This window comes from Bidens hawaiensis, unplaced genomic scaffold, assembly GCF_021521415.1.
Source record: "Bidens hawaiensis isolate Kalapana, Puna unplaced genomic scaffold, B.hawaiensis_p1.1 tig00053977_1, whole genome shotgun sequence".
NCBI classification, from domain to species: Eukaryota; Viridiplantae; Streptophyta; class Magnoliopsida; order Asterales; family Asteraceae; genus Bidens; species Bidens hawaiensis.
Window position 1 is genome coordinate 12,250 of NW_027506279.1, and position 27,175 is coordinate 39,424.

Here is a 27,175-nt window from a genome sequence, read left to right on the forward strand (position 1 = left end):
ATGCCGAAAATCCGGCAACCCTGCGGTCCTTCCCGGCGTTGATTCCGAAGTTTAAGATGTAAAAATCAAACTCCGATGTGCGTGAGCGTCGGTTATTTCTGATCGGCAACTGTTGGATAAAGATGTGACCGACGGGTTTGCCGGTAACTGCTGGCAGTAGCGGTGGTGGCTGCGTTTTTCCAGCCGATATGTAGAAGAAAAGAAGAAGACGGCAGCGGCGGTGGTTTTGAACGGCGGGCGAAGAGAGCTAACGTTCAGCCGCTTAGGTTTTGTCCGCAGATAGATATCCGGCAGAGGGTTTATGAAAAAAAAATTATGACTGTTGATTTTAGGAGGTTGGTTATGGTCGGCGGTGACCTTGACGGGGGTTCGTGATGATCTGGGATGATGAAGTAGGGCGGCATTTTCCGGGTGGAAGGTCACCGGTGGCTTTGATCATGGCGGCTGTTAGAATGATGCTAGGGTTTGCATCACCTTAGTAATTAAAGATTAGGTACGACACTTTTCTGGAAATTATTAACTTCTGCCATATCCAGAGACCCAACTTGTTAATTTGTTTCTTTTAGACCGAGTTTGTTTGTTGTGGGCCAAAAACTACTTTGGAAGCTTTGATGTTATTATTGGTATGGACTGGCTCTCGAAGAATCACGCCGAAGTTATTTGCGCCAAGAAATTGATTCGCATACCTCGAGAAAATGGTGATCTTCATATTTACGGCGAGAAACCCTCCCGCGGTCTTAAACTTATGTCTTGCGCCGAAGCCAAAAGACTCATGCGGAAGAAGTGTATTGCATTCCTAGCCCATGTGGTTAAACCCGATGAAGGAAAGAAGCTTCGCGATATCCCTGTTGTGCGTGATTTTCCTGAAGTTTTTCCTGATGATCTTCCTGGTATCCCTCCCGCTCGTGAAGTCGAGTTCCGTATTGATCTTGTCCCTGGTGCTTCCCCCGTAGCCAAATCTCCTTATCGTCTTGCACCCGCTGAGATGCAAGAATTGGCCAGCCAACTTCAAGAGTTGACTGCTAAAGGATTCATTCGCCCTAGCTCTTCGCCCTGGGGTGCTCCGGTGTTGTTCGTTAAAAAGAAAGATGGATCGTTTCGCATGTGTATTGATTACCGCGAGTTGAACAAACTCACCATTAAAAACCGGTATCCCTTACCGCGTATTGACGACCTCTTTGATCAACTCCAAGGTGCCTCCTGTTTCTCGAAGATCGATCTCCGTTCTGGTTATCATCAGTTGCGTATCCGCGATGAAGATGTTCCGAAGACTGCTTTTCGTACTCGTTATGGCCATTTTGAATTCTTGGTCATGTCCTTCGGTCTAACCAACGCACCCGCCGTTTTCATGGATCTAATGAATCGGGTGTGTAGGCCTTTCTTGGATAAATTCGTGATCGTGTTTATCGATGATGTTCTGGTGTATTCTAAGACCAAGACCGAGCATGAGCAACATCTCCGATTGGTATTGCAAAAGCTTAGAGCCGAGCAACTCTATGCTAAGCTTTCCAAGTGTGAATTTTGGTCTGATGAAGTACAGTTTCTTGGTCATGTTGTAAACAAGATGGGTATTCATGTCGACCCATCCAAGATTGAAGCAATCAAGAACTGGATTACGCCATCCTCTCCTTCTGAGATCCGTTCCTTTCTGGGCTTAGCTGGTTATTACCGGCGTTTCATTTCGAACTTCTCAAAGATCGCTTTGCCTTTAACAGCTCTGACGCACAAAGGTAAACCGTATATTTGGGGCTCGAAGCAAGAAGAAGCCTTTCTAACGCTTAAGCGATTGTTGTGTGAAGCTCCTGTTCTTGCGCTACCTGAGGGTAATGATGATTTTATCGTGTATTGCGATGCATCCAACCAAGGTCTCGGTTGTGTTCTTATGCAACGAGGCAAGGTTATCGCTTACGCATCAAGGCAACTTAAGGTTCATGAAAAGAATTATACAACTCACGACCTCGAGCTTGGTGCAGTTGTTTTTGCCTTGAAGATCTGGAGACACTACCTTTATGGTACTAAGTGTATCCTCTACACTGACCATAAAAGCCTTCAGCATATCTTTGATCAAAAGGAACTTAACATGAGGCAACGCCGATGGAACGAACTCATCAGCGATTACGATTGTGAGATCCGGTATCATCCTGGTAAGGCTAATGTGGTAGCCGATGCGCTCAGCCGAAAACCCTGCCAACTTAACTGTATCTTGCCGCGCACCCAGCTTCACTTCGCGCCGATTCAAAGCAACCTTGAATCGCGTATTCGTGACGCGCAGCGCGCATCTATCAGTAATGGTAACCTTCGCGCCGAGTTAGCGTGTGGCGCGGAAGCACTCTTTGTCCCTAATCTGAGTGGAATTCTCTGCTATCTCAATCGCATCTGGATCCCTTGTGATGAGAATCTTCGCGCTGATATCCTGAGTGAAGCGCACAAATCTCGGTATTCTATTCATCCCGGCGCTGATAAGATGTACAAGGATTTGCGCATAACTTATTGGTGGCCCGGTATGAAAAAGGATATTGCTGTGTTCGTAGCTAAGTGCCTGACTTGTTCTAAAGTTAAAGCTGAACACCAACGCCCATCTGGTTTGCTCGAACAACCGGAAATTCCTACGTGGAAATGGGAAGGTATAGCGATGGACTTTATTACCAAGTTACCTTTGACAGCAAGCAAACATGATAGCATCTGGGTAATAGTGGATCGATTGACTAAATCTGCTCACTTTCTGCCCATTCGTGAAAACTACCGTGTTGAGCATCTCGCGCAGCTTTATGTCAAGGAAATTGTCTGCCGCCATGGTACTCCTTTGAGCATCATATCCGATCGCGATGGCCGTTTTATATCTCGCTTTTGGAAATCTCTCCAATCTGCTCTAGGAACTCGCTTGGACATGAGTACGGCATATCATCCTCAGACTGACGGTCAGTCTGAGCGAACTATTCAAACTCTTGAGGATATGCTCCGATCTTGTGTTCTTGATTTTGGAGGTAATTGGGATTCACACCTGCCTTTGATCGAGTTCTCTTATAATAACAGCTATCATTCCAGTATCGGTATGGCCCCATTTGAAGCACTTTACGGTCGTAAGTGCCGCTCCCCGATTTGTTGGAGCGAAGTGGGTGAAACTCAAATCACAGGACCCGAACTTGTTCAAGAGACAACCGATAAAATCGCCAAGATCCGTGATCATTTGCTGACTGCCAGAAGCCGACAGAAGAGTTACGCAGATCGTAGGCGAAAGCCTCTCGAATTTCAAGTTGGTGATCTTGTTCTCCTCAAAGTGTCGCCTTGGAAGGGTGTTGTCCGCTTTGGGAAGAAAGGTAAGCTTGCTCCTCGTTATGTTGGTCCATTCAAGATTCTCGCGCGTGTGGGAAAAGTTGCCTACAGACTTGACCTGCCGCCCGCGCTCAGTAATGTGCATCCAACGTTCCATGTATCCAATCTCAAGAAGTGTTTAGCTGACGAGAACCTTCACATTCCGCTTGATGAAGTTCAAGTTGATGAAACTATGCATTTCGTTGAGAAGCCTGTTGAGATTATGGATCGCGAGGTTAAGCAAACCAAGCGCAGTCGTATCCCTATCGTGAAAGTTCGCTGGGAGTCCAAGCGCGGAGCCGAGTTTACATGGGAAAGGGAAGATCAAATGAAGATCAAGTACCCGCACCTGTTCTCTGCGCAACCTACTTCGAGATAAATTTCGGGACGAAATTTCTTAAAGTAGGGGAGACTGTGACATCTGACCCGATCCGACCCGACCCAGGTACCCGTTTCTCTGACCCGATCTCTCTTTTATGATTTAATATTTATTTATACTTATATTTTACTTTTAATAATAATATATATTTTCCTTCCCGCCTCTTTCTCTCTCTTTCTTTCCGCCGTCCCGTCCCTCTTCTCTCTTTCCGCCTTCTGTTCCCTCTTGTCGCTGTCCCGCCCTTAAGCCTTCCTTTTTCTTCTAACTCTTTGCTTGTCCTTTGGTTCCTCCCGCCTAAGGTTGTCTGCGCAGCTCCACGCGCCAGACCCCTTACAAGGAATCCTGCGTGAAGACCACCTGTTTCAGCGATACGCGAGACGAACTCTTCTCGCAGCGCGCTAAGAATTGTAAGTCTTCTCGCAGCGCGCTAAGAACGGTAGTTCTTCCCGCGACGCGCTAAGGATTGTAGTTCTTCTCGCAGCACGCTAAGAATCGTAGTTCATCCCTCGACGCGCGAAGAATTATAGTTCTTCCCGCGGCGCGCTAGGAATTTTAGTTCCTCCCGCGGCGCGCTAAGAAATGTGATTCTTCCCGCGGCGCGCTTAGAAATGGTAGTTCTTTCCGCGACGCGTTAAGGTTGGTTCTGTCTGCCTTCGCGCTCGCGCTCTCATGACCTTCTGTGTCTGCCTTCGCGCCTTAGCCTTCTCGCGCTAAACCCTTTGAGTTTTCTTCTGTTTAATCTAGCCGTTTGCTTTTGTGTTGTCTTATCTTTTGAGCTGTTGACCTAATCTGCTTTATGTCTGAAAAGTTACTTTCGGCGCAACATGCGCGCCAACCCCATTGGTTGGCAGATAAAGTGACTGACATAATCTTTTGAGATCTGCTTTTTCCATGCTTGACCAGTACCTTTATCTGAACTGCCCATGCCTTTTTACTGTTCGCTGACAGCTTTATCTTGCCCCCTGCAGCTGCCATATCTTTTGATATCTTTTGCTTTTGGAATCTTTTGCTTTTTGAGATCTTTTCCCCTTTTCTAGGATTGTGTTCCCTAGGGTTTCTCTATAAATAATAGCATTATTTTTCCTAACACATCACACACAAACACTTAATCTCTCCTGTTCTCTTCCTCCCTTTTTGCTCTCTGCCGTTGTCCTCCTGCCGCCTCCCTCTCCGCCTCCGTCTTCCTCCGTTCTGCCCTGCTTTTCCGGTAATGTATATATGTATATATAATAATTTACTTATTAATTATGCTAACTTATAATCAAGACTTAAAACCAATCGTTAAAACAATAATCTTATTTATAGGTTAACTTGTGCTTGTTTAAAGTTGGTTCTTGCTTTATCTATCACCGCATCGTTTATCATGTGAGTTATCTCGTATCTAATCCCTTTTTATTTTAAATGCTTTGGGGTGTTCATGTGTTCATACAAAACTTGAGTCTTAAACTTGTTTACGAACTTTAGTCGCGCAGTATCCCATGTGTTGAGGACGTTTACTTGGCTGTTTATTTGTATGTGTGTATCATTAACCGCTTTGTTCGGCCTATTCCGCAGTTCCGTTGGTACCATTAGTTGAACACGGGAGACCTATCGTTTACGGTTTTCTTTGTTTACACTTGCACAGATGTTTTCTCGTTTTTATGCTCAATTGGGAGCATGGATTGAACTATGATCTATGAACTATCTTAGGCTTGATCACAATCTGATTACACCCTTATTAAACTCTAGACATACACGTGTTGCGCGCAGATTTACTGTGATTATCTATGATTATCTATTAAACTTGATTTCTCACCAACACGCAAGTGTTTGACGTTTATTTTAACACATGTTCAGGTTTGCAGTAGCTGTTTTGGAGCTTGTGGACACGTAGGACGTTTTTACTTTTGGACCTAGAATTAAAATGTATCAAGACAAGTTAATGTTGTTTAAATGTTATAATTTATAATATATTGATTTATGTTTGATTCATGTTCTTTATTTTCCCCGCTGCGCGTGCGCGATAAAATGTGTATTAATAAATATTGACACCAATAGTGTCGCGAGTAATGAAGCAATATGTGGCGCCCCGATGTATAATCCGCCTTTGGTCGGGGTGTTACAGATTGGTATCAGAGCTCGTTGACTTTAGGATAGGTGGTTAGACGTAACGGCCTAGAATACCTAAGAGTCCCTTCTCGCGCATGAGAGAAATCTCATGTTTGCGCGCTTATTGTTAATTACTCGTTATTTATGAATATGCTCGCGCTTGCGCAGTATATGATTTTATGTTTTATTTCGCGATATTTCGATTTTTGTCGAATTTCGATTTTTATTGATTTTTCTTACATATTCGTTTGTTGGGTTTGAAAATCCGAAAAGTCATGGTGATACATGAATAGTTGATTTTCAATTTCCATTTACGATTATGTTCTGAGGTTGGAGACTTGAAAAGTCATGGTGATACATGAATTGTCAACCTCCAATACTCATTTTCTTGTATATTTTATATTGAAGATTGGAAAGTCATGGTGATACATGAATCGTCAATCTCCAATACTCGTTTACTCGTATATTTTAAATTGGGAATTCGGAAAGTCATGGTGATACATGAATTGTCGATTTCTGATTCGAATTTGTTACCTTTATTAAGTCTGCATTTAGGATCATTTATTTTACTTTAACTTTTGATAGTATCTAACTCCGTGAAACCAAGCTTTATAAGATTAAAACTTTGCGCTAAAACCAAGATATTAACTAAAATTAAAATTTTTATAGAATGCCTCCGCTATCTCGCCGATTTCAGAGAAGAGAAGCCTCGCGCATGCGTAGACAGCAACGTTCCCAGGAAATGGCCGCCGCAATAGCCCAAGCTTTGAGCCAAAACAATACCAACACCACCAGTTATAACATTAAGTCCTTTAATGCGGGTAACCCTCCGAAGTTCACAGGTCTTGAAGGAGCCACCGTGATGCTCCAATGGCTTGAGAAGATTGAAAACGCTTTCCTCCACACCCAATGCCCCTCAGACAGACGAACCCTATATGCTTCCAGTGTCCTGGAATCCAGAGCGCTTACATGGTGGAATGGAGTAGCTCATGCGCGTGGCGCAGAGGCTGCTTCTAGCATGACATGGGAGGAATTCAAGGAAATTCTTACGCGAGAATTCTGCCCTCCCAACGAAGTTAAGCGCCTGGAGGAAGAATTCTGGAACTTGAAGCAATACAGCGGTGAAGCGCGCGAGTACGCGACGCGCTTCCATGAACTAAGTCTGCTTGTCCCTCACCTTGTTACCCCTTCCCGCCGAGCCATAGAGAAATTCCTTGGGGGTCTCCCCATGGAAATTCAAGATTCTGTATGGGCCAGAAACCCAGTTACCCTCTCTGACGCCATCGAATTGGCCGCTGTGCTCAGCGACAACCATGTCAGAGCAGGAACCCTGTTCCTGCGGGGAACTGAGAAGACCAAACCCACCAAGACTGTCCCTGAACCAACAGAAACCAAACCAGAACCCTCAAACCATAACCAGAAACGTAGGCGCAGACAAGCCTATGCGCTTACCAACCCGCCCATTGTCCAACAACCCATTTATCAACCCCCAGTTTACGCGCCTAACCCACTGTCAACCTACCCAGCACCTCCTGCAGTCCACAACTATGCCTTAACCAATCCCGCACTCCCTGCCCCGCCAACTAAGAAACCTTACACAGGAAACCAACCCTTTTGCCCAACCTGTAGACTTCATCACCCACCTCAAGTCCCGTGTCGACAATGTAACCGATGTGGCCGCGTAGGTCACTCCGTTGAGTACTGTAGAACCCCTCCCTCCAATCCGATTGCGCCAACACCACCAGCTTACCCGCAGAACCCACAGCCAACTTACCAAAACCCACGACCCAGATCGTGCTTTAACTGCGGTGATCCAAGTCATTTCCGGAACGCGTGCCCAAGGCTACAAGTTCAGATTACTCAAGCGAATCCGGTGAACCAAATTTCGAACCAAGTGACGCGTGGCCGAGCTTTTAACATAACCGCGCACCAAGCGCAAGCGAATAACGACGTAGTTAATGGTACATTTTTGCTTAACGGATTTTATGCATCTATGCTTTTTGATACTGGCGCCGATCGAAGTTTTATCTCTCGCGCCTTCGAGCAGAAGCTTGCGCGACCGCGCGATAACTTAAAAGAAGATTTTTCAGTTGAATTGGCTAATGGCGAAACTGTTTTAATAAACTCGGTAATTAAAGATTGCACGCTTAACCTTAACGAAAACGATTTTCTGATCGACCTCATCCCTATGCCTCTTGGAAGCTTTGATGTTATTATTGGTATGGACTGGCTCTCGAAGAATCACGCCGAAGTTATTTGCGCCAAGAAATTGATTCGCATACCTCGAGAAAATGGTGATCTTCATATTTACGGCGAGAAACCCTCCCGCGGTCTTAAACTTATGTCTTGCGCCGAAGCCAAAAGACTCATGCGGAAGAAGTGTATTGCATTCCTAGCCCATGTGGTTAAACCCGATGAAGGAAAGAAGCTTCGCGATATCCCTGTTGTGCGTGATTTTCCTGAAGTTTTTCCTGATGATCTTCCTGGTATCCCTCCCGCTCGTGAAGTCGAGTTCCGTATTGATCTTGTCCCTGGTGCTTCCCCCGTAGCCAAATCTCCTTATCGTCTTGCACCCGCTGAGATGCAAGAATTGGCCAGCCAACTTCAAGAGTTGACTGCTAAAGGATTCATTCGCCCTAGCTCTTCGCCCTGGGGTGCTCCGGTGTTGTTCGTTAAAAAGAAAGATGGATCGTTTCGCATGTGTATTGATTACCGCGAGTTGAACAAACTCACCATTAAAAACCGGTATCCCTTACCGCGTATTGACGACCTCTTTGATCAACTCCAAGGTGCCTCCTGTTTCTCGAAGATCGATCTCCGTTCTGGTTATCATCAGTTGCGTATCCGCGATGAAGATGTTCCGAAGACTGCTTTTCGTACTCGTTATGGCCATTTTGAATTCTTGGTCATGTCCTTCGGTCTAACCAACGCACCCGCCGTTTTCATGGATCTAATGAATCGGGTGTGTAGGCCTTTCTTGGATAAATTCGTGATCGTGTTTATCGATGATGTTCTGGTGTATTCTAAGACCAAGACCGAGCATGAGCAACATCTCCGATTGGTATTGCAAAAGCTTAGAGCCGAGCAACTCTATGCTAAGCTTTCCAAGTGTGAATTTTGGTCTGATGAAGTACAGTTTCTTGGTCATGTTGTAAACAAGATGGGTATTCATGTCGACCCATCCAAGATTGAAGCAATCAAGAACTGGATTACGCCATCCTCTCCTTCTGAGATCCGTTCCTTTCTGGGCTTAGCTGGTTATTACCGGCGTTTCATTTCGAACTTCTCAAAGATCGCTTTGCCTTTAACAGCTCTGACGCACAAAGGTAAACCGTATATTTGGGGCTCGAAGCAAGAAGAAGCCTTTCTAACGCTTAAGCGATTGTTGTGTGAAGCTCCTGTTCTTGCGCTACCTGAGGGTAATGATGATTTTATCGTGTATTGCGATGCATCCAACCAAGGTCTCGGTTGTGTTCTTATGCAACGAGGCAAGGTTATCGCTTACGCATCAAGGCAACTTAAGGTTCATGAAAAGAATTATACAACTCACGACCTCGAGCTTGGTGCAGTTGTTTTTGCCTTGAAGATCTGGAGACACTACCTTTATGGTACTAAGTGTATCCTCTACACTGACCATAAAAGCCTTCAGCATATCTTTGATCAAAAGGAACTTAACATGAGGCAACGCCGATGGAACGAACTCATCAGCGATTACGATTGTGAGATCCGGTATCATCCTGGTAAGGCTAATGTGGTAGCCGATGCGCTCAGCCGAAAACCCTGCCAACTTAACTGTATCTTGCCGCGCACCCAGCTTCACTTCGCGCCGATTCAAAGCAACCTTGAATCGCGTATTCGTGACGCGCAGCGCGCATCTATCAGTAATGGTAACCTTCGCGCCGAGTTAGCGTGTGGCGCGGAAGCACTCTTTGTCCCTAATCTGAGTGGAATTCTCTGCTATCTCAATCGCATCTGGATCCCTTGTGATGAGAATCTTCGCGCTGATATCCTGAGTGAAGCGCACAAATCTCGGTATTCTATTCATCCCGGCGCTGATAAGATGTACAAGGATTTGCGCATAACTTATTGGTGGCCCGGTATGAAAAAGGATATTGCTGTGTTCGTAGCTAAGTGCCTGACTTGTTCTAAAGTTAAAGCTGAACACCAACGCCCATCTGGTTTGCTCGAACAACCGGAAATTCCTACGTGGAAATGGGAAGGTATAGCGATGGACTTTATTACCAAGTTACCTTTGACAGCAAGCAAACATGATAGCATCTGGGTAATAGTGGATCGATTGACTAAATCTGCTCACTTTCTGCCCATTCGTGAAAACTACCGTGTTGAGCATCTCGCGCAGCTTTATGTCAAGGAAATTGTCTGCCGCCATGGTACTCCTTTGAGCATCATATCCGATCGCGATGGCCGTTTTATATCTCGCTTTTGGAAATCTCTCCAATCTGCTCTAGGAACTCGCTTGGACATGAGTACGGCATATCATCCTCAGACTGACGGTCAGTCTGAGCGAACTATTCAAACTCTTGAGGATATGCTCCGATCTTGTGTTCTTGATTTTGGAGGTAATTGGGATTCACACCTGCCTTTGATCGAGTTCTCTTATAATAACAGCTATCATTCCAGTATCGGTATGGCCCCATTTGAAGCACTTTACGGTCGTAAGTGCCGCTCCCCGATTTGTTGGAGCGAAGTGGGTGAAACTCAAATCACAGGACCCGAACTTGTTCAAGAGACAACCGATAAAATCGCCAAGATCCGTGATCATTTGCTGACTGCCAGAAGCCGACAGAAGAGTTACGCAGATCGTAGGCGAAAGCCTCTCGAATTTCAAGTTGGTGATCTTGTTCTCCTCAAAGTGTCGCCTTGGAAGGGTGTTGTCCGCTTTGGGAAGAAAGGTAAGCTTGCTCCTCGTTATGTTGGTCCATTCAAGATTCTCGCGCGTGTGGGAAAAGTTGCCTACAGACTTGACCTGCCGCCCGCGCTCAGTAATGTGCATCCAACGTTCCATGTATCCAATCTCAAGAAGTGTTTAGCTGACGAGAACCTTCACATTCCGCTTGATGAAGTTCAAGTTGATGAAACTATGCATTTCGTTGAGAAGCCTGTTGAGATTATGGATCGCGAGGTTAAGCAAACCAAGCGCAGTCGTATCCCTATCGTGAAAGTTCGCTGGGAGTCCAAGCGCGGAGCCGAGTTTACATGGGAAAGGGAAGATCAAATGAAGATCAAGTACCCGCACCTGTTCTCTGCGCAACCTACTTCGAGATAAATTTCGGGACGAAATTTCTTAAAGTAGGGGAGACTGTGACATCTGACCCGATCCGACCCGACCCAGGTACCCGTTTCTCTGACCCGATCTCTCTTTTATGATTTAATATTTATTTATACTTATATTTTACTTTTAATAATAATATATATTTTCCTTCCCGCCTCTTTCTCTCTCTTTCTTTCCGCCGTCCCGTCCCTCTTCTCTCTTTCCGCCTTCTGTTCCCTCTTGTCGCTGTCCCGCCCTTAAGCCTTCCTTTTTCTTCTAACTCTTTGCTTGTCCTTTGGTTCCTCCCGCCTAAGGTTGTCTGCGCAGCTCCACGCGCCAGACCCCTTACAAGGAATCCTGCGTGAAGACCACCTGTTTCAGCGATACGCGAGACGAACTCTTCTCGCAGCGCGCTAAGAATTGTAAGTCTTCTCGCAGCGCGCTAAGAACGGTAGTTCTTCCCGCGACGCGCTAAGGATTGTAGTTCTTCTCGCAGCACGCTAAGAATCGTAGTTCATCCCTCGACGCGCGAAGAATTATAGTTCTTCCCGCGGCGCGCTAGGAATTTTAGTTCCTCCCGCGGCGCGCTAAGAAATGTGATTCTTCCCGCGGCGCGCTTAGAAATGGTAGTTCTTTCCGCGACGCGTTAAGGTTGGTTCTGTCTGCCTTCGCGCTCGCGCTCTCATGACCTTCTGTGTCTGCCTTCGCGCCTTAGCCTTCTCGCGCTAAACCCTTTGAGTTTTCTTCTGTTTAATCTAGCCGTTTGCTTTTGTGTTGTCTTATCTTTTGAGCTGTTGACCTAATCTGCTTTATGTCTGAAAAGTTACTTTCGGCGCAACATGCGCGCCAACCCCATTGGTTGGCAGATAAAGTGACTGACATAATCTTTTGAGATCTGCTTTTTCCATGCTTGACCAGTACCTTTATCTGAACTGCCCATGCCTTTTTACTGTTCGCTGACAGCTTTATCTTGCCCCCTGCAGCTGCCATATCTTTTGATATCTTTTGCTTTTGGAATCTTTTGCTTTTTGAGATCTTTTCCCCTTTTCTAGGATTGTGTTCCCTAGGGTTTCTCTATAAATAATAGCATTATTTTTCCTAACACATCACACACAAACACTTAATCTCTCCTGTTCTCTTCCTCCCTTTTTGCTCTCTGCCGTTGTCCTCCTGCCGCCTCCCTCTCCGCCTCCGTCTTCCTCCGTTCTGCCCTGCTTTTCCGGTAATGTATATATGTATATATAATAATTTACTTATTAATTATGCTAACTTATAATCAAGACTTAAAACCAATCGTTAAAACAATAATCTTATTTATAGGTTAACTTGTGCTTGTTTAAAGTTGGTTCTTGCTTTATCTATCACCGCATCGTTTATCATGTGAGTTATCTCGTATCTAATCCCTTTTTATTTTAAATGCTTTGGGGTGTTCATGTGTTCATACAAAACTTGAGTCTTAAACTTGTTTACGAACTTTAGTCGCGCAGTATCCCATGTGTTGAGGACGTTTACTTGGCTGTTTATTTGTATGTGTGTATCATTAACCGCTTTGTTCGGCCTATTCCGCAGTTCCGTTGGTACCATTAGTTGAACACGGGAGACCTATCGTTTACGGTTTTCTTTGTTTACACTTGCACAGATGTTTTCTCGTTTTTATGCTCAATTGGGAGCATGGATTGAACTATGATCTATGAACTATCTTAGGCTTGATCACAATCTGATTACACCCTTGTTAAACTCTAGACATACACGTGTTGCGCGCAGATTTACTGTGATTATCTATGATTATCTATTAAACTTGATTTCTCACCAACACGCAAGTGTTTGACGTTTATTTTAACACATGTTCAGGTTTGCAGTAGCTGTTTTGGAGCTTGTGGACACGTAGGACGTTTTTACTTTTGGACCTAGAATTAAAATGTATCAAGACAAGTTAATGTTGTTTAAATGTTATAATTTATAATATATTGATTTATGTTTGATTCATGTTCTTTATTTTCCCCGCTGCGCGTGCGCGATAAAATGTGTATTAATAAATATTGACACCAATAGTGTCGCGAGTAATGAAGCAATATGTGGCGCCCCGATGTATAATCCGCCTTTGGTCGGGGTGTTACATTTAAATTATAGCTTAATATTGTTTTTCATCAATCTTATAGTGTACGGACTTCGTGGTCTTGCACTTTTAGCGTCATACCATGTCTTCCCCCTCATAGTATATGGGTTCTTGAGTCGTTAATCGCGTTATCATTATTGAATTATTTTATAGTATCGTGTCACCTTTATTAAATAAATTCTTTTACTTATTTATTACAAGTTGTTAAATTGATCATTGTTATATTGATAAGTGAAATCATCATGCATGATATAGAATATATTTTTATTGTACTCGTGATCGCATGTTCCTAATAGACCATTCATTGATTGAAAGTTATTGAAACCTATTGAATTGACATTGATTAATGTTATTGCCTTTTATTTGACCTTAATATCGGAGCATTTATCCACCTATGGGGACATAGGGCGTCAATCAAGGCACCATTGACGTCCTCTATCTGTTGCGGAGCGATTAGTCCACAACGTCTCTAATGAATTGATGAACCGGAAGCTTTGGGATGATGTAAAATTGTCCTAGGGTTCTTCTCTGGCTGCTGGAATAGAAAATATCTCGAATGGAGCTCAAAAACTAATTTTATATGATTTAGGTTTAATTTTCCATTTTAACTCCCTTGGCGTAGCGCGAACTACTTGTATACTGGTCCTTCGCGTAGCGCGAAGGACAAAATAGTCGGGCTCCAATTTAGCTTGCTTCGCGTAGAGAGAAGCCTTTCTTCCTGGTCCCTTCGCGTCGGGCGAATGACAAACATGCCAGGCCAACTTTGGCATTTTCTTGATTTGTGTATTGGGAAGTGTGTCAATCCAATTCCATTCTTCTAAGTCTTCATTCCAAGCTCGTAAATCATTCGAAAAGCATCCTTAGCATTCAATGACCTGAAACACGTACACACGCTTGAAATATGTGTTAAGTTTCTTCTTTTTATGGTTTTATATTGATTTTGTTACTTAACAGCCCTTTAATAACAAAATGGAGGCTACTTTGTGTTATTATCCTGTTGGTTTAGAATAAAGATATTGATATCTTAATCATTATTTTCGGCCACGCTTCTTTTTCAACCTAAAATTTTCAAGCTAAAATGGCAAAACTAAACCAAAACCGAAAAGGCCAAAACTAAATGGTTTCAAAAATTTTAGCCCAAAACCACACGGAACGGCACCACGCACACCCCAAGCCATCATCGACTGTAGAAGAAAACCGTGAACAAAGGTAATTGATTCAAGAAACCGATTATGGAAATAACTTTGTTGTATGTTTTAAATTTAACTCTTCATTATATACTTAATGTTGGCATCGTGTGATTTCAATTTTGTTTGTTGTGGTTAACTACAGATTCTATCTTAAGACGATGTTGCAATTGTCAATTCAAACTTATGTAAATCCAATTCACTATGTAAGCAGCCAAGCAGGTTGCCATTATTAAATATTGTTTTTAGGATTTTGTATGACATTTTAGTTTGCTTTTAGTAAGTATAGTACGTACTCGGTACGTTTATTTTGTACGCTTATTTTGTAATTACTGGAGAAATGAAACCTATAAAAGGGTCACTTACCCATTTCTCTAAAGAACTCCAACTCCAACTCCAACTCCAACAACACTCATTCATGACAACGTTTGGAAATAAAGTCTCTCTCTCTCATCTCCATTTTCTCTCTTTTACATAAACAAACTAAGATCCGAGTGTCGTTGGTGATTTCCGCTAACCAACAACACGGATTGATCCGAGTAAAGTTGTGAGATCAATCTAGAGGACCTATAAGTGGTATCAGAGCGGGTCGAATATTATGATTCAATTTTGCTCTTGATATTCGGGTTCTATTTCCGCGGTTACCCGAACCGATATGTTAAAGACCCGTTGAAGTTTGAAAATAAAGTTAGAAATAAGCGTGTTTGAAGCTTCTCCTTGTAGATCCGGATGTTCGGGAGCTACAAGTGCCAAATCCGGGCGTTTCGGAAACCGTTCCGCCATATGCCGAAAATCCGGCAACCCTGCGGTCCTTCCCGGCGTTGATTCCGAAGTTTAAGATGTAAAAATCAAACTCCGATGTGCGTGAGCGTCGGTTATTTCTGATCGGCAACTGTTGGATAAAGATGTGACCGACGGGTTTGCCGGTAACTGCTGGCAGTAGCGGTGGTGGCTGCGTTTTTCCAGCCGATATGTAGAAGAAAAGAAGAAGACGGCAGCGGCGGTGGTTTTGAACGGCGGGCGAAGAGAGCTAACGTTCAGCCGCTTAGGTTTTGTCCGCAGATAGATATCCGGCAGAGGGTTTATGAAAAAAAAATTATGACTGTTGATTTTAGGAGGTTGGTTATGGTCGGCGGTGACCTTGACGGGGGTTCGTGATGATCTGGGATGATGAAGTAGGGCGGCATTTTCCGGGTGGAAGGTCACCGGTGGCTTTGATCATGGCGGCTGTTAGAATGATGCTAGGGTTTGCATCACCTTAGTAATTAAAGATTAGGTACGACACTTTTCTGGAAATTATTAACTTCTGCCATATCCAGAGACCCAACTTGTTAATTTGTTTCTTTTAGACCGAGTTTGTTTGTTGTGGGCCAAAAACTATTATTGGATCACATGTGAGATTTTGCTTGAGCAGGATTATGAGTTATGGACTTACATGGGCCGAAAAACATCATGTCCAGATTTTTAGCTGGTTACGTGGATATTTTTTGTGGGCCGAGTAAATGGTTTATTAGAGTTGACCAAACTGAAGAAAGTCAAACTTGTTCGGGTTTTTCGTCATTATTGGACCGTGTTCAAAGCATATTATTTATATGTTATTTTCAAGGCGTTCGAGAATTGGATCTTGAAAACGTAGGCTACGAGCATCTTAGATGCTTATTTATTAAGGTGATAATTTTTGAACAAGTTGGATTTAATAGGGAATTAAATTGTCTAGCTCTCAACCTGAAAATGTGGGATACGAGTATCTGGGATACTTATTTATTAGGGGTGAGTTACTTAAATAATTTCATTCACGGAAATAATAAGCTTTGTCATTTGATCGTTGTCCCCGGTATTTCGTCAAGCTCTTCTGAACCTATATTGCTTAAGATCCGAGATGGATAAAGAAGCGAGAACGTCTTCATGAATGAATTAGGTGGACCATACCTTAAGGGGGTGATTGAAGAAGCTTCGGTTATCGGGTTGATTTGGGAAAATACGAGACACGGATTCGACAATGTTTTGAGATCACAAGTCAAGGGGGTGATTGTAACGCCAATATTTGTGACTTGCGATATCAAATTACGAAACCCATTATTTATTCATGGTCAAGATAATAATTAATGTCGGCGAGAAATACGGACACGAGAAGAGCGCTTCGGTGCACGCGTTTAACTTCAACGGGAGAAAGCTTCTAGATTGTTTTTTTAGCTATAAATAGGGACTTTATTGTTAGTTTGTGTGTGTGTTTTCCATGGTGTAAATCATCCACCCAAGGAGAGCTCACCTTGAGTGGGTCGGTTCGTGTTTAATATATTAATTCTTTTAACCTATAACGAGATCGTTCATATACTTTATATTATCTTTATATTATGTTCGATCGTTTGATTTACTGCACCCGTCTCAAGCACTTATCAAAAGCAAAGCCGTTCGTTGTCGGATCCGGTTTCGGAACCTACAGCAATAAAATACCATTTCATTGCGCATCTACAAGCATGCAACATGTACCATCAAGACCTTCTCGATTTGTTTTCGTAGCACAATTTGTGGAAGATGATGACAATAACATCAAAGCCTCATTTTCGGTTTTTGGGTCAAAATCATTAGGAGATAATAGAGATGGCCGAGTGGTTAAGAGTGTTGCATTGGGACTACTATGTAGACTTTTGCTAATGTCTACATGTTATATGGATGTGTAAAAAAATTCTGAACATAACGTGAAACAAAACACAAAAATAGTCATGTTTTAGATTTTATTACAGCCTAGTTAATAAACAAGCCACGTTTGGGTTGACTTATTTATCTCACTTAATTAAAGACCCAGCAAGTTGTTTAATTAAACAGGCTAACCGCTAACCCATTTATGACCCTATAACCCATTTAACAACCTATCAGTATGATTAACACATTTATAACTTGATTACCACTTGTAAACCTGTTTGATGCGTTTAGATTGGGTTAAGTTAAGCAGGTCATGTTATACTCATGATTTCAAGTGTGGGTTTAGGTTTAACGTTTTCAACATGAATAAAAATAAGGGTTGACCCGAACCCATTAGTCCAACACTATTGATACCAAGTAGAGAACCACAAACAATACAAGTACATTTACTGACGTGGTTCTCAGACATTAAAATTGATTATGTACTAGAACATATACACACACACCGACACACCATTATGAAATCCATATGCAAAGATCACAAGTATGCTTGGCATATGAACTTAAATCTACCAACTTTCAACCATCACAACTATGTACTGAATCTGGTATACAAACTTTGTGTTTCCTTATTCTGTTCAACTAGAAAAAGATCAAAAAACCTATATTTTGGTTCCACAATCCGAAAACTGTTACCACTTACAAGTATGCCTTGAAACTATTCAAATGAATTTAGTCACTGTAGCAGAAAGTCGCATTCCAGCTTCTGATATTTTTGTTTTCTAAGTAACCCCTTTACACTGTCCCCTCAGTTTGCTGCCAAATGAATAAAAAACAGGTTATCAAAACGACATACTAAAACAAACTTTTGAAAAATAAATAAAAACCGATTCTACCTGCTGGCCACTATAGCAACCCTGCTACAAGATTTCAAGACACTCCTTATGTACCTAACAGTTTGATTAATATGACCAACAAATTAGCCCTGCTTATCATATTACAACAAACCATCAAAAGCAAATTTATTATGAGAAGTTATGAACAAACCGCGCTCATGTAAATGATTTCATGATTCTGGATCTGGTTCCAATTTGGGGACAATTGCAGACTTTAGCTCTAGATGGGAAACCCTAACCGCACCTATAAGCCGCTCTGGCAACTCATCTGTTGTGTTTGCCTGACAAACAAAAAAGGAAAACATGTGGAGGTGTAAAAGAGTCGACCCGCTCGTGAGCGAGACTGGCTCAAGCGGTGCTTAAAAAACTCGAGCCTATAGTGAAGCTCATTTAATAAACGAGCAAACGAGCCTGGGCTTCACATTTCGACCTTGAATAGGCTTGTGAACCTTCGTTATATGAATGTTCTCTAATATTTAATTACGTAATAGATAATAGATATTGTATATTAAATTATGAAAGAAATAACTAGATAAAATTTATTATTATTTTATACATAAAAATACAATTATAGATACACAAAAATAATTATAAATGCATATAAAATAAATTAAATAATAAATAAACAATAAATTATTTGAACTCGAGATTACTCGAGCTCAGTTTGTTTACACCATTAGTTGAGCCTAAAGGGGTACACAGGGCCATCTCTGAGAATAGTTAAAATTTTTTGGGCCAAAGGTGAAAATAAATTGGTTTTGTTAGGTTTAAATAATTAAATTTTTAAATGGGCTTACTTGGTTATGATTTGGGTTGTGCAAATTTTTTTTAAAATAAAAATAGGCTTAAATGAGTTGAGTAATTGGGTTTAAACATTAAAGATACATAATCTTTTTCACAATATATATATATATTTTTAATAAAAAAATTCGGGCCTAGCGTGGTGATCGGGCCAGGGGCCGTCGAGCACCCCGCCCTCCTATGAAAGCTGGTCATGGGTATACAAAAAAAAAACCATTTTGGAAGCCAGAACTGGTTTGTAACCCGGATATGAAACCAGTTTGGCAAGAACTGGTTAGGAACGAATCCAAGCCGAATCACCAGTTTATAATCTAGTTGGGAACTGGTAAAAACCAGAAGCAGTTTGGAACCAAACAGATACTTTTCCACTTGAAAACTAAAATCCTGAGTATAATAAGCCGACTTGCAAACACATTTTATCCTATTTTATTTCTATATATAAATAAGATGCCAAATATGGTTGCAAAAATAATTTAATCTTTTTAAAAAAAAGCTATTTAAGAAGGTTTTATGCACTAGGAATGCTCTTCAAATGGCTTTCAACACATTTGACCCGTTTTCTTTTTAGTTAAATCCTAAATTAAAATGTGTATTTGATAAACATACCTGTACAAGGAAAGCCATGTCAACCACAAGGCTAGTTATAACACCAACTACAAGACCCAAGACACCATTAGCCACAGTCGAAGAGCCAATGTCAACATCAACCTGCCAAGTAGCAAAAATTTAACCAATCGTATGAGAGATTTCTCAGATGTGTGTATAAACATTAACAAAGATATAAAAAAGAATATTACTTCTAAGTAATTAGCACCACGAATATAGTTGCAGTCAACAGCTTTTCCCAAAAGACAAGGAGTACTTCCAACACTCTGTCTCACTATCCATGAACCCTATCACATCCATTAGTGACAAGTCAGCAAATGATTGAGGTGGTGAGATGAGGTGACAGAAAAGTGATCAGGTGGCAAGATGGATACCTTGGGGACTGATGGTATGAGTTTCATCCTACTATTGCGAAACTCATCATCACCATCAACAAACCTTTGCAATAGAGAGCCGGCTGCCAATTCTTTTGTCACAAAATAAAAAACCATGCTGTAGTTGGTTGAGCCAGGTACCTTCAGTATTAATATGCTATTATTAATACCACAGCATTATAAAAGTTGTTCAAATTTTTATACTTTATGACAGCTTACTTGAAGATTGTAAACCAAGCAAAATTGTCCTTTTTGAGAAGCAACCTATAGAGAAAAACATTACTGTCAAAGCAAGCATTATAATCTCTATGTATTTATAAATTTCGGATAGTTAAATTAATAAAATTAATTAAATGTTCTAGAATAAGTAGAGATTGTTAGTTTTCAAAACATTGACAATCCTAAAGCACCATTGTTTCTAAAAATAGAAAGAAAACTTAAGTGATGACTATGTCACAAGTCTACGGATGTAAATGAGTCAAGGAGGCTTCCTCAAGATTGGTTCGTTAAAAGCTCGAATTGATTCACGCTTATACGAGTTCAAGCCCCAGCACGAGTTGCTCACGAGTCACGAACCTAATATTTGTATAATTATTATTTAAAGTATTATATATATTTATATAATAATATTTATCATATGTAATATTATGATAAAAATAACTAAATAATACATACACATTATACATATAAATTCTAACTAAAAAATACATAAAAATAATTAAACTGTATTTAATTTAATTTAATTTAATTTAATTTAATTTTAAATTAATTAATAAATAATAAAGAAGCAGAGGTCGAGCTTGAAAAAACAACTCAGGAGCCAAACTTGATGTTTAGAAAAAGAACTCGAAATGAGTTGAGCTCTCGTAAATCAAAACGAGCCAAGCCTAATCAAGCTTGGGCTCGGGTCGGCTCATCTACACCCCTACACAAGTCTTTAGATTAATAATGCACCATGCTTTATTTGTCCATTACTACAATATCCACTTTATTTATTCCAAGCATAGATTCAATATTCAAGTGTTCATTAGTTGTTCATATTTGGTAATTTCAGATTTTTTTCATATGAAAATTAAATAGTCTAAAAACCTACTTGTGCGGCGCAACCCATGCGTCTAGCAACATGGTCCATTCGCTTGGTGTCTTTAAACCAGTCAACAGCAACAAGATCCATAAGGGGTTTGCCTCCCGGCATCTTTGGTCACGTTAAACAGTAAAAATTAAAAAATTAGATACAAGATTGAACATCTTAAAAACTAAAATAACAATAATGTGATGGAATAAGAAAATAACTGACCTTTGATTTATCATAGCAAAAACGCTTACTGCGGAGTTTAAAGTTGTTTCCATCAGATATGTTCCAACAATCACGACCTTTCTCATTGTCATCTCGCCGAAGATTACCCGAAAAGCAAGACAGATCAATTTCAACAACGGGTTCTTCTTCAAGGGCTTCAACATGTAAATATTATCATAAGTAAAATTCAGAAAATATAATGATTTAAAAAAAACATATCCATAATCTACCAGCCCGTCTTCTCTCCTGCTCAATTATATACTCCTGAAAATGTCAACAAAATAAGAAAATATAAGAAAGAGTACATTTACACTTTTCGTTCTTAAGTTTATGCCATTTTTCAGAAATCGTCCTTAAACTAAATAAATAACATGAAGCATCCTTTATGTTTTAACGGTGTTATCTTTTCTGTTAAGTCCAGTCATGTACATTGCACATGAGGGTACTTTCGTCATTTTACTATATTAATTAAAAAATAAAAAATATACAAAATCCTAGATTATCCACTCTCTCTCTCTCTTCTCTTCTATCATTCTCTCTCTCTCTCTCTCTCTCTGTCTACTCTCTAGAGTTTTGTATTTGCTTTTAAAAATTTTTAATTAAAAGAGTAATACGACAAGCATGCTCTAATGTGCGAAGTACATGATTGGACTCAACAAAAAAAGCCTAGTGCCCGTTAGTGGAAAGAAATAAACATGCAAATTTATTTAAACATGAAGGATGTTTCTTGCTATTTCCTTAGTTTAAGGACGATTTCTGAAAATGGTGTGTATGTGTGGTGTAAACACCAATTACCAACCTCTTCATCGGGGATTTGAAAATCTTCATCTTCATCTGAGTATTCGTCCATCATTTTTGCCACATTCTCAAGAGAATGACTTCGGTCATGAACAGAAGTCAAGTTTATCTTTTGTGACTTCTTCGTAGGAACTGTACAAGAGGCCATATTAACCATAACAGGAATTCTTTGGGGAGCAGTCCTTTCATCAGATTGTGCAAAATATTCCCGCAATCCTATTATCAAAAATAAAAGTAAATAAAGCACTTACTCATTTTAAAAACGCAATTTAATTATTGAACTTATTGTATGATATATTGCAACTAACCAGCAACACTATTTAACATTTGAAGCAGGCAATGCTGTTGAAATGAAGAAGCATAACCGACTCCCCATCCCTTTAGATCAATTTGCATAAGATGCTGGACCTGTGATCTGGGCCGTCCATTTCGGGGTTTTAAAGGGGAAATATTATAACCCCCACCTATATTATAATATTGTAATTGTAACCTGTATGGCGTGGATCTTAACACCTTAAAATCAGTTTATATGAAAGGGGAAAGAGTTTACTCTCAATATGTGCACGCACGTATCCTGGTTGTGGACCACAGTTCTCATGCTCCCTAGAGCAAAATAGTACAACTGCAGATAACAATAAACCTCAATATTTAATAATAAATAAACAAGAAAAATTAAAAAAATTATTTTGTATATGCATGGCTGCATGCACTCACCATAACTCCCATCATCATTTCGGCGCCAATACCGCACATAACAAAGGTCACGTGGCCACACAAATCTGTAACAGAAACGAAAACATAAATTGCTGTTTTAAACTTCAAATAGGTTAGAATTGACAGTCGACTTTTTAGTGTTATTGGGTTAAATGACCTTGATATATACTTATTATTCAGAGAGAAAGAGAACAGAGAGAACAAAAAAACCAAAAGAACCTTAGATACTTGATAAATGAACTTAAATACTTGAAGACAGTCTAAAAGCCCAGGAGTGATCTACACATATTCTAGAGTATTAGACTAGTCACATAATTATAATATCTAGAATGTATTCAAGTGTCATGCAATTCTCTATATATAGAGCCCCTATATAACCCTATTATACAAACGCAACCAATATACAATTTACGTTCTCTACTATTCTCTAGTTTATCTTAAGAGGTTATCTTTACCTCATCATCAGTTAAAATGATCCAAATCTGGAACATCTGTAAGTGTATGTGCATCTTTTGCAATCTATATACGTTAGACAAACACACACATACACACACTAAGAAGAAGAAGAAGAAGAAGAATTGCTGTATGTCCATCCACCAAGAAGAAGAAGAAGAAGATTGTATTACGTGAGGAACCAATCCAACTGAAGCCTGTGGTACAGAATTGCTGTATGTCCATCCACCTCCTCAACCAAGCTACCATCGAGAAAACTACAATCCCATCTGCACATGTGACAATGCAATATAGCATGTTATAAAAACCATGAGTCCAGCAATATGACATAAAACTTGAGTACACAAAAAAGGATAAAAGAAAATAGAAATAGTCATATAGAAGTATGAATATTTAAACACATAACGGATGCTTACTCAGAGCGTGTTCCATCCATGCTCATTACAAGCTCAAATATTTCTTCACAACTAGCTTCAACAATACCAACAGCCTTCATAGCCCTACTACAGCTCTTTGGCTGAAATGACATACAAAAACATATACACGTCTTTTCTGGTAATTGTGTAAATACTAGATCATATAAAAAATAACACATACAAGGAAGTCGACTTCAAGAAGCTCTTCAAAGATACGAAGTCCTACATCAAATTTTACATAGCAAAAATAATTAATGATTTAGATTTTCCATTAGAGTCAATACCTAAGTTCCTAATTTCATCAAAGACAGACTAAAGTACCGTTTTGGCATTGAAGAAGCCGCCAATGTTTCCTTGAAAATGCTTGATTGTTAGCATTCTGGCTTGCCAATGTTGAACTTTCTTGGGTCCAATCCAATATAGATTCAGGAGGGCCTATCAACAAATATTAAACAGACTAATAAAGGTGGGAAAACAAAAAATAGCCAGCATGCAGCAAATAGATGAAAAAAAAAAACAATCACCATTCCCAATGGTTGTTCTTCGCAACAAGCTTGGCCGTGATGAATCTTCTTCATCTTCAGCAGCACTGTACCTACAAATCAAGAAGTGATTGCATAAATAAAAAAAATAGCCACAGGATAGAAGAAAAATAATTAATAAAGCCCAAGTTACATATGAATTGTACTTACTGGCTTTCTTGATCCGATGAGGAAGCATTCCTTCCACTATCCATCCCAGACTTATATTCAAAATAATGGTATTTATTCCCATTGGCAGCTAGTGACTCTTGATGCTGTTAATTGTTGAGAAGTTGTTAGTTTTCACAGTAACAACCTATGTAAAAGATTAGTTTGAAAAAACATATACCTGATCAATAACAGAGTCAATTTTTTCTTTCCAGATAAGTGCCTCCTGGATGTTGAAAGCTGCCATCTAAAATAGCAATGAAAATTTTTATATAACAACAGAATACCAAACAACATGTATTATCCTTCAAGAGAAGATAAAAACTAGAGCATGTCAAATGACAAAAGACCAAGTATTTAGAACTATAAGTGTAAAACAGAATTGCAAGAAGATAAAGAGAATACTTTTGCAATTTCACTCCCGACACATATTAACAGTAACTTGAGTCACAACAATGTACCCCCTTTGACTTGGTTGAAAATTAAAGTAAAGATCATGTACCGTGATTCGATTGTACTTCTCCTTCTTGTTGTAAACTGATAACACATACACCATCTGTTGCAAAGATAATACGTGAAGTAACATCAACACTATATGGCAACAGCAGAAAGAAAGCTTTTCATTGTTCATAAACATAGATTGTAATCTCATTATGCTAGGAACATAAACAAACTTCTGAATATAAAATATACTAACAATATCCTACGGACTGAAGGAGAGAGCAATAATGATGCATACACATGTGTGTTTGTTTTTGTATGTATGACCTTTATGACAAAAGATAAAGCATAGTATGTGAACTGTGACTGAAAATCCACATGCTTCTGAAAGACAAAAGTATATTTCTTCAATAATTATGATCCACAAGGCTTAGACTTCAAATTATGATCCGTAAGGCTTATATTATAATCAAAGCTCTACACACTGAAATAAACTACAAGGAAACCAAAAAAATTATGTATGCACAGTTCTGATAATAGAAAATATATTTTTGGCTTTTCAGAACATGTAGATTTTAGATCACAGCTTACAAAAGCGAATACTTGTGAGTGACAAATGAAGCTAAAAAAGCATATGCCAACTATTAATTTCTCAAATACCAGTAGTTGACTTCATATTCTTAGTTTGTTCTTAAAGTCACATATGAACAAGAAGTTTAGATCACACACTTTCAAGTTCCAAACAAAGTATGACTTGTAAAGCAAGCAACAAAACTAATTAATAAAAACTCACATGTCCATGCTGAGTTTTCAAACCCCGGTCCTCCACTCTACAGTTGCCATCAATAACCAGCGTTTTGATCGGAACCTAGCGTAAAACAAATATACATAAATACACACCTACTAAAACTCATGGTTAACCAACATCAATCACAAATTAATGCAAAACTGAAGTTAATGATTAACAATTACCACATTATCCTGAGGCTTCCTCTTGTAATAAGCAAGCAGCCTCGAGTCGAGAACAAAATACCGCATATGCATAAAAGATCTCCCAATCTTCCTCCTCCCATACCTCACCATCCATCCATCATACACTACTTTTGAATTCGACATCTCGATCTCCTCCTCTTCGGCTATTCCGATCCTCAAATAATCAAAAACTAATCACTCATAAACCCTAAACCCCCAAATTCAACCAAACCTAAACCCTAACACTTCCAAAAGTCAAACTCAATCCGTCAATCGGTCAAATCCGCAAAGGCGATCTGCAGAATCTAACTTCACCGGTTCAATTCGACCTACAGAAGTAAAATTGAAGTGAAAATGAACGAAATACAGTAAAGAAGAAGAAGATGAAGTAACTTACGATCGGTGAATATGGCCGGCGAGTAGTTAGGATGCCGGTGGCGGTATTATATTACAGAGAGAGTATTATTATTATTATTATTATTATTATTATTATTATTATTATTATATGATGACCAACGAACGGCAGCGTGAGAATTCTGACTGAATTGGAATTTTTAATTACTAAAATTTCAAAGGAGGCCAAATTGGATGGAGATGATAATTGAGTTGGTGGTTACTGGTTAAGTGGTTAACTTATTATTATTATTATTTTGATACAAAATTAGGGTCATAATGGGGGAGGTTCAACTACAAACAACTATATAATGTGAAAAATATTATGAACAATCACATAAAATCTTGTTTGGTTTGATAGGAGGATAACCTCAATATTTAATTCCAACTTAGTAATTTACTCTGTTAGATTGTCCTTACGTTATGAATTGTCTTGACCTACTGTGTTAACATTTTTACTTGTATTTTTCTTTTTCTCTATCATTAACTCGTGATAAAATGAAGAGGATGGTTGTTTTGGGTTCTTACCATCCACGATATATCTAGTAGTGTTCCGTCCTAAACCTCTATATTTAATGAAGCATGTTGTCCATCATTACAAAACGATTAAAATAAATCTATTTAATCACAAAACCATGTGCATATATCACGTGTAAATCTACTCCTGCTCCGTATATATAATCATGATATGTGATCCATGTACGGGTAGAAACATGTTAACCATTATAAAAGATATCAAAATTAAAAAATGTTTAAATATTAATTCTGTTAGTTTTTTTGACTTATAAGTGTTAAAATTTATAGGCATCAATGTATTTTTAAAAATTGAAATATATTTTCAGGATTTAAATACTCATATTGTTATAGGTTTATTTGTGTTTTATAGCTTCGTATTCCTACTATAATAAAAAATTTATCACTATACCTATTACATTTGAATTTGATGTCTATGTCCAACATGGTGAGTGTACCCTTTGATATTTATATTTCGTTGCAAGATGTCTATCAAATCTCTTATAAATTCAATATGAAATGTCTTTTCCAAAATCAATACGTTAGAACAATATTTTTATTAGTAATATCAATATTATTTTAATTAAAGTTAACACGTCTCTAAAATTATTATTTTAATTATTGCAGTTGGCTTTCTGGCCCAATGGCTTGAGATTTTAAGGTCTCCGGTTTGAAATCTGATTAATCAAGAAGCTTTCCCACAGTGGTGTATTTTCTTCATAACGGTTTAAAGCGTCAAAATTAATATGAGTGGTTGACATCTCACCTTAGGAAAAAGAAATCATCCCTTACCTATATGTTGGAGACTTGAGATT

General features: G+C 39.6%; 1 protein-coding gene across 1 annotated transcript; it reads right to left on the reverse strand.

Annotated features, from left to right (window-relative positions):
- Positions 1-17,902: 17,902 nt before the first annotated feature.
- LOC143617340 (protein ENHANCED DISEASE RESISTANCE 2-like) lies at positions 17,903-25,786 on the reverse strand. Its single transcript, XM_077089932.1, has 22 exons — positions 25,455-25,786; positions 25,276-25,350; positions 24,544-24,597; positions 24,223-24,288; positions 24,045-24,148; positions 23,877-23,947; positions 23,674-23,787; positions 23,534-23,574; positions 23,353-23,453; positions 23,110-23,205; positions 22,484-22,548; positions 22,320-22,391; positions 22,078-22,233; positions 21,771-21,985; positions 20,972-21,136; positions 20,768-20,869; positions 19,894-19,938; positions 19,675-19,815; positions 19,492-19,587; positions 19,301-19,402; positions 18,045-18,174; positions 17,903-17,947 (listed from the first exon to the last, which is right to left on the reverse strand). The coding sequence occupies exons 1-21, from the start codon at positions 25,596-25,598 to the stop codon at positions 18,064-18,066; spliced, it is 2,136 nt and encodes a 711-aa protein (XP_076946047.1). The 5' UTR covers positions 25,599-25,786; the 3' UTR covers positions 17,903-17,947; positions 18,045-18,063.
- Between the last annotated feature and the right edge of the window lie 1,389 nt (positions 25,787-27,175).

Excerpts from the sequence above, each read along its gene's own strand:
- LOC143617340 (XM_077089932.1), bottom strand. The coding sequence starts at position 25,598 with ATGTCGAATTCAAAAGTAGTGTATGATGGATGGATGGTGAGGTATGGG. Across the intron at positions 23,206-23,352 it reads ATGGATGGAACACGCTCTGA|ATGGGATTGTAGTTTTCTCG; the intron begins GTAAGCATCCGT and ends TCACATGTGCAG. Across the intron at positions 22,392-22,483 it reads AAATGATGATGGGAGTTATG|TTGTACTATTTTGCTCTAGG; the intron begins GTGAGTGCATGC and ends TGTTATCTGCAG.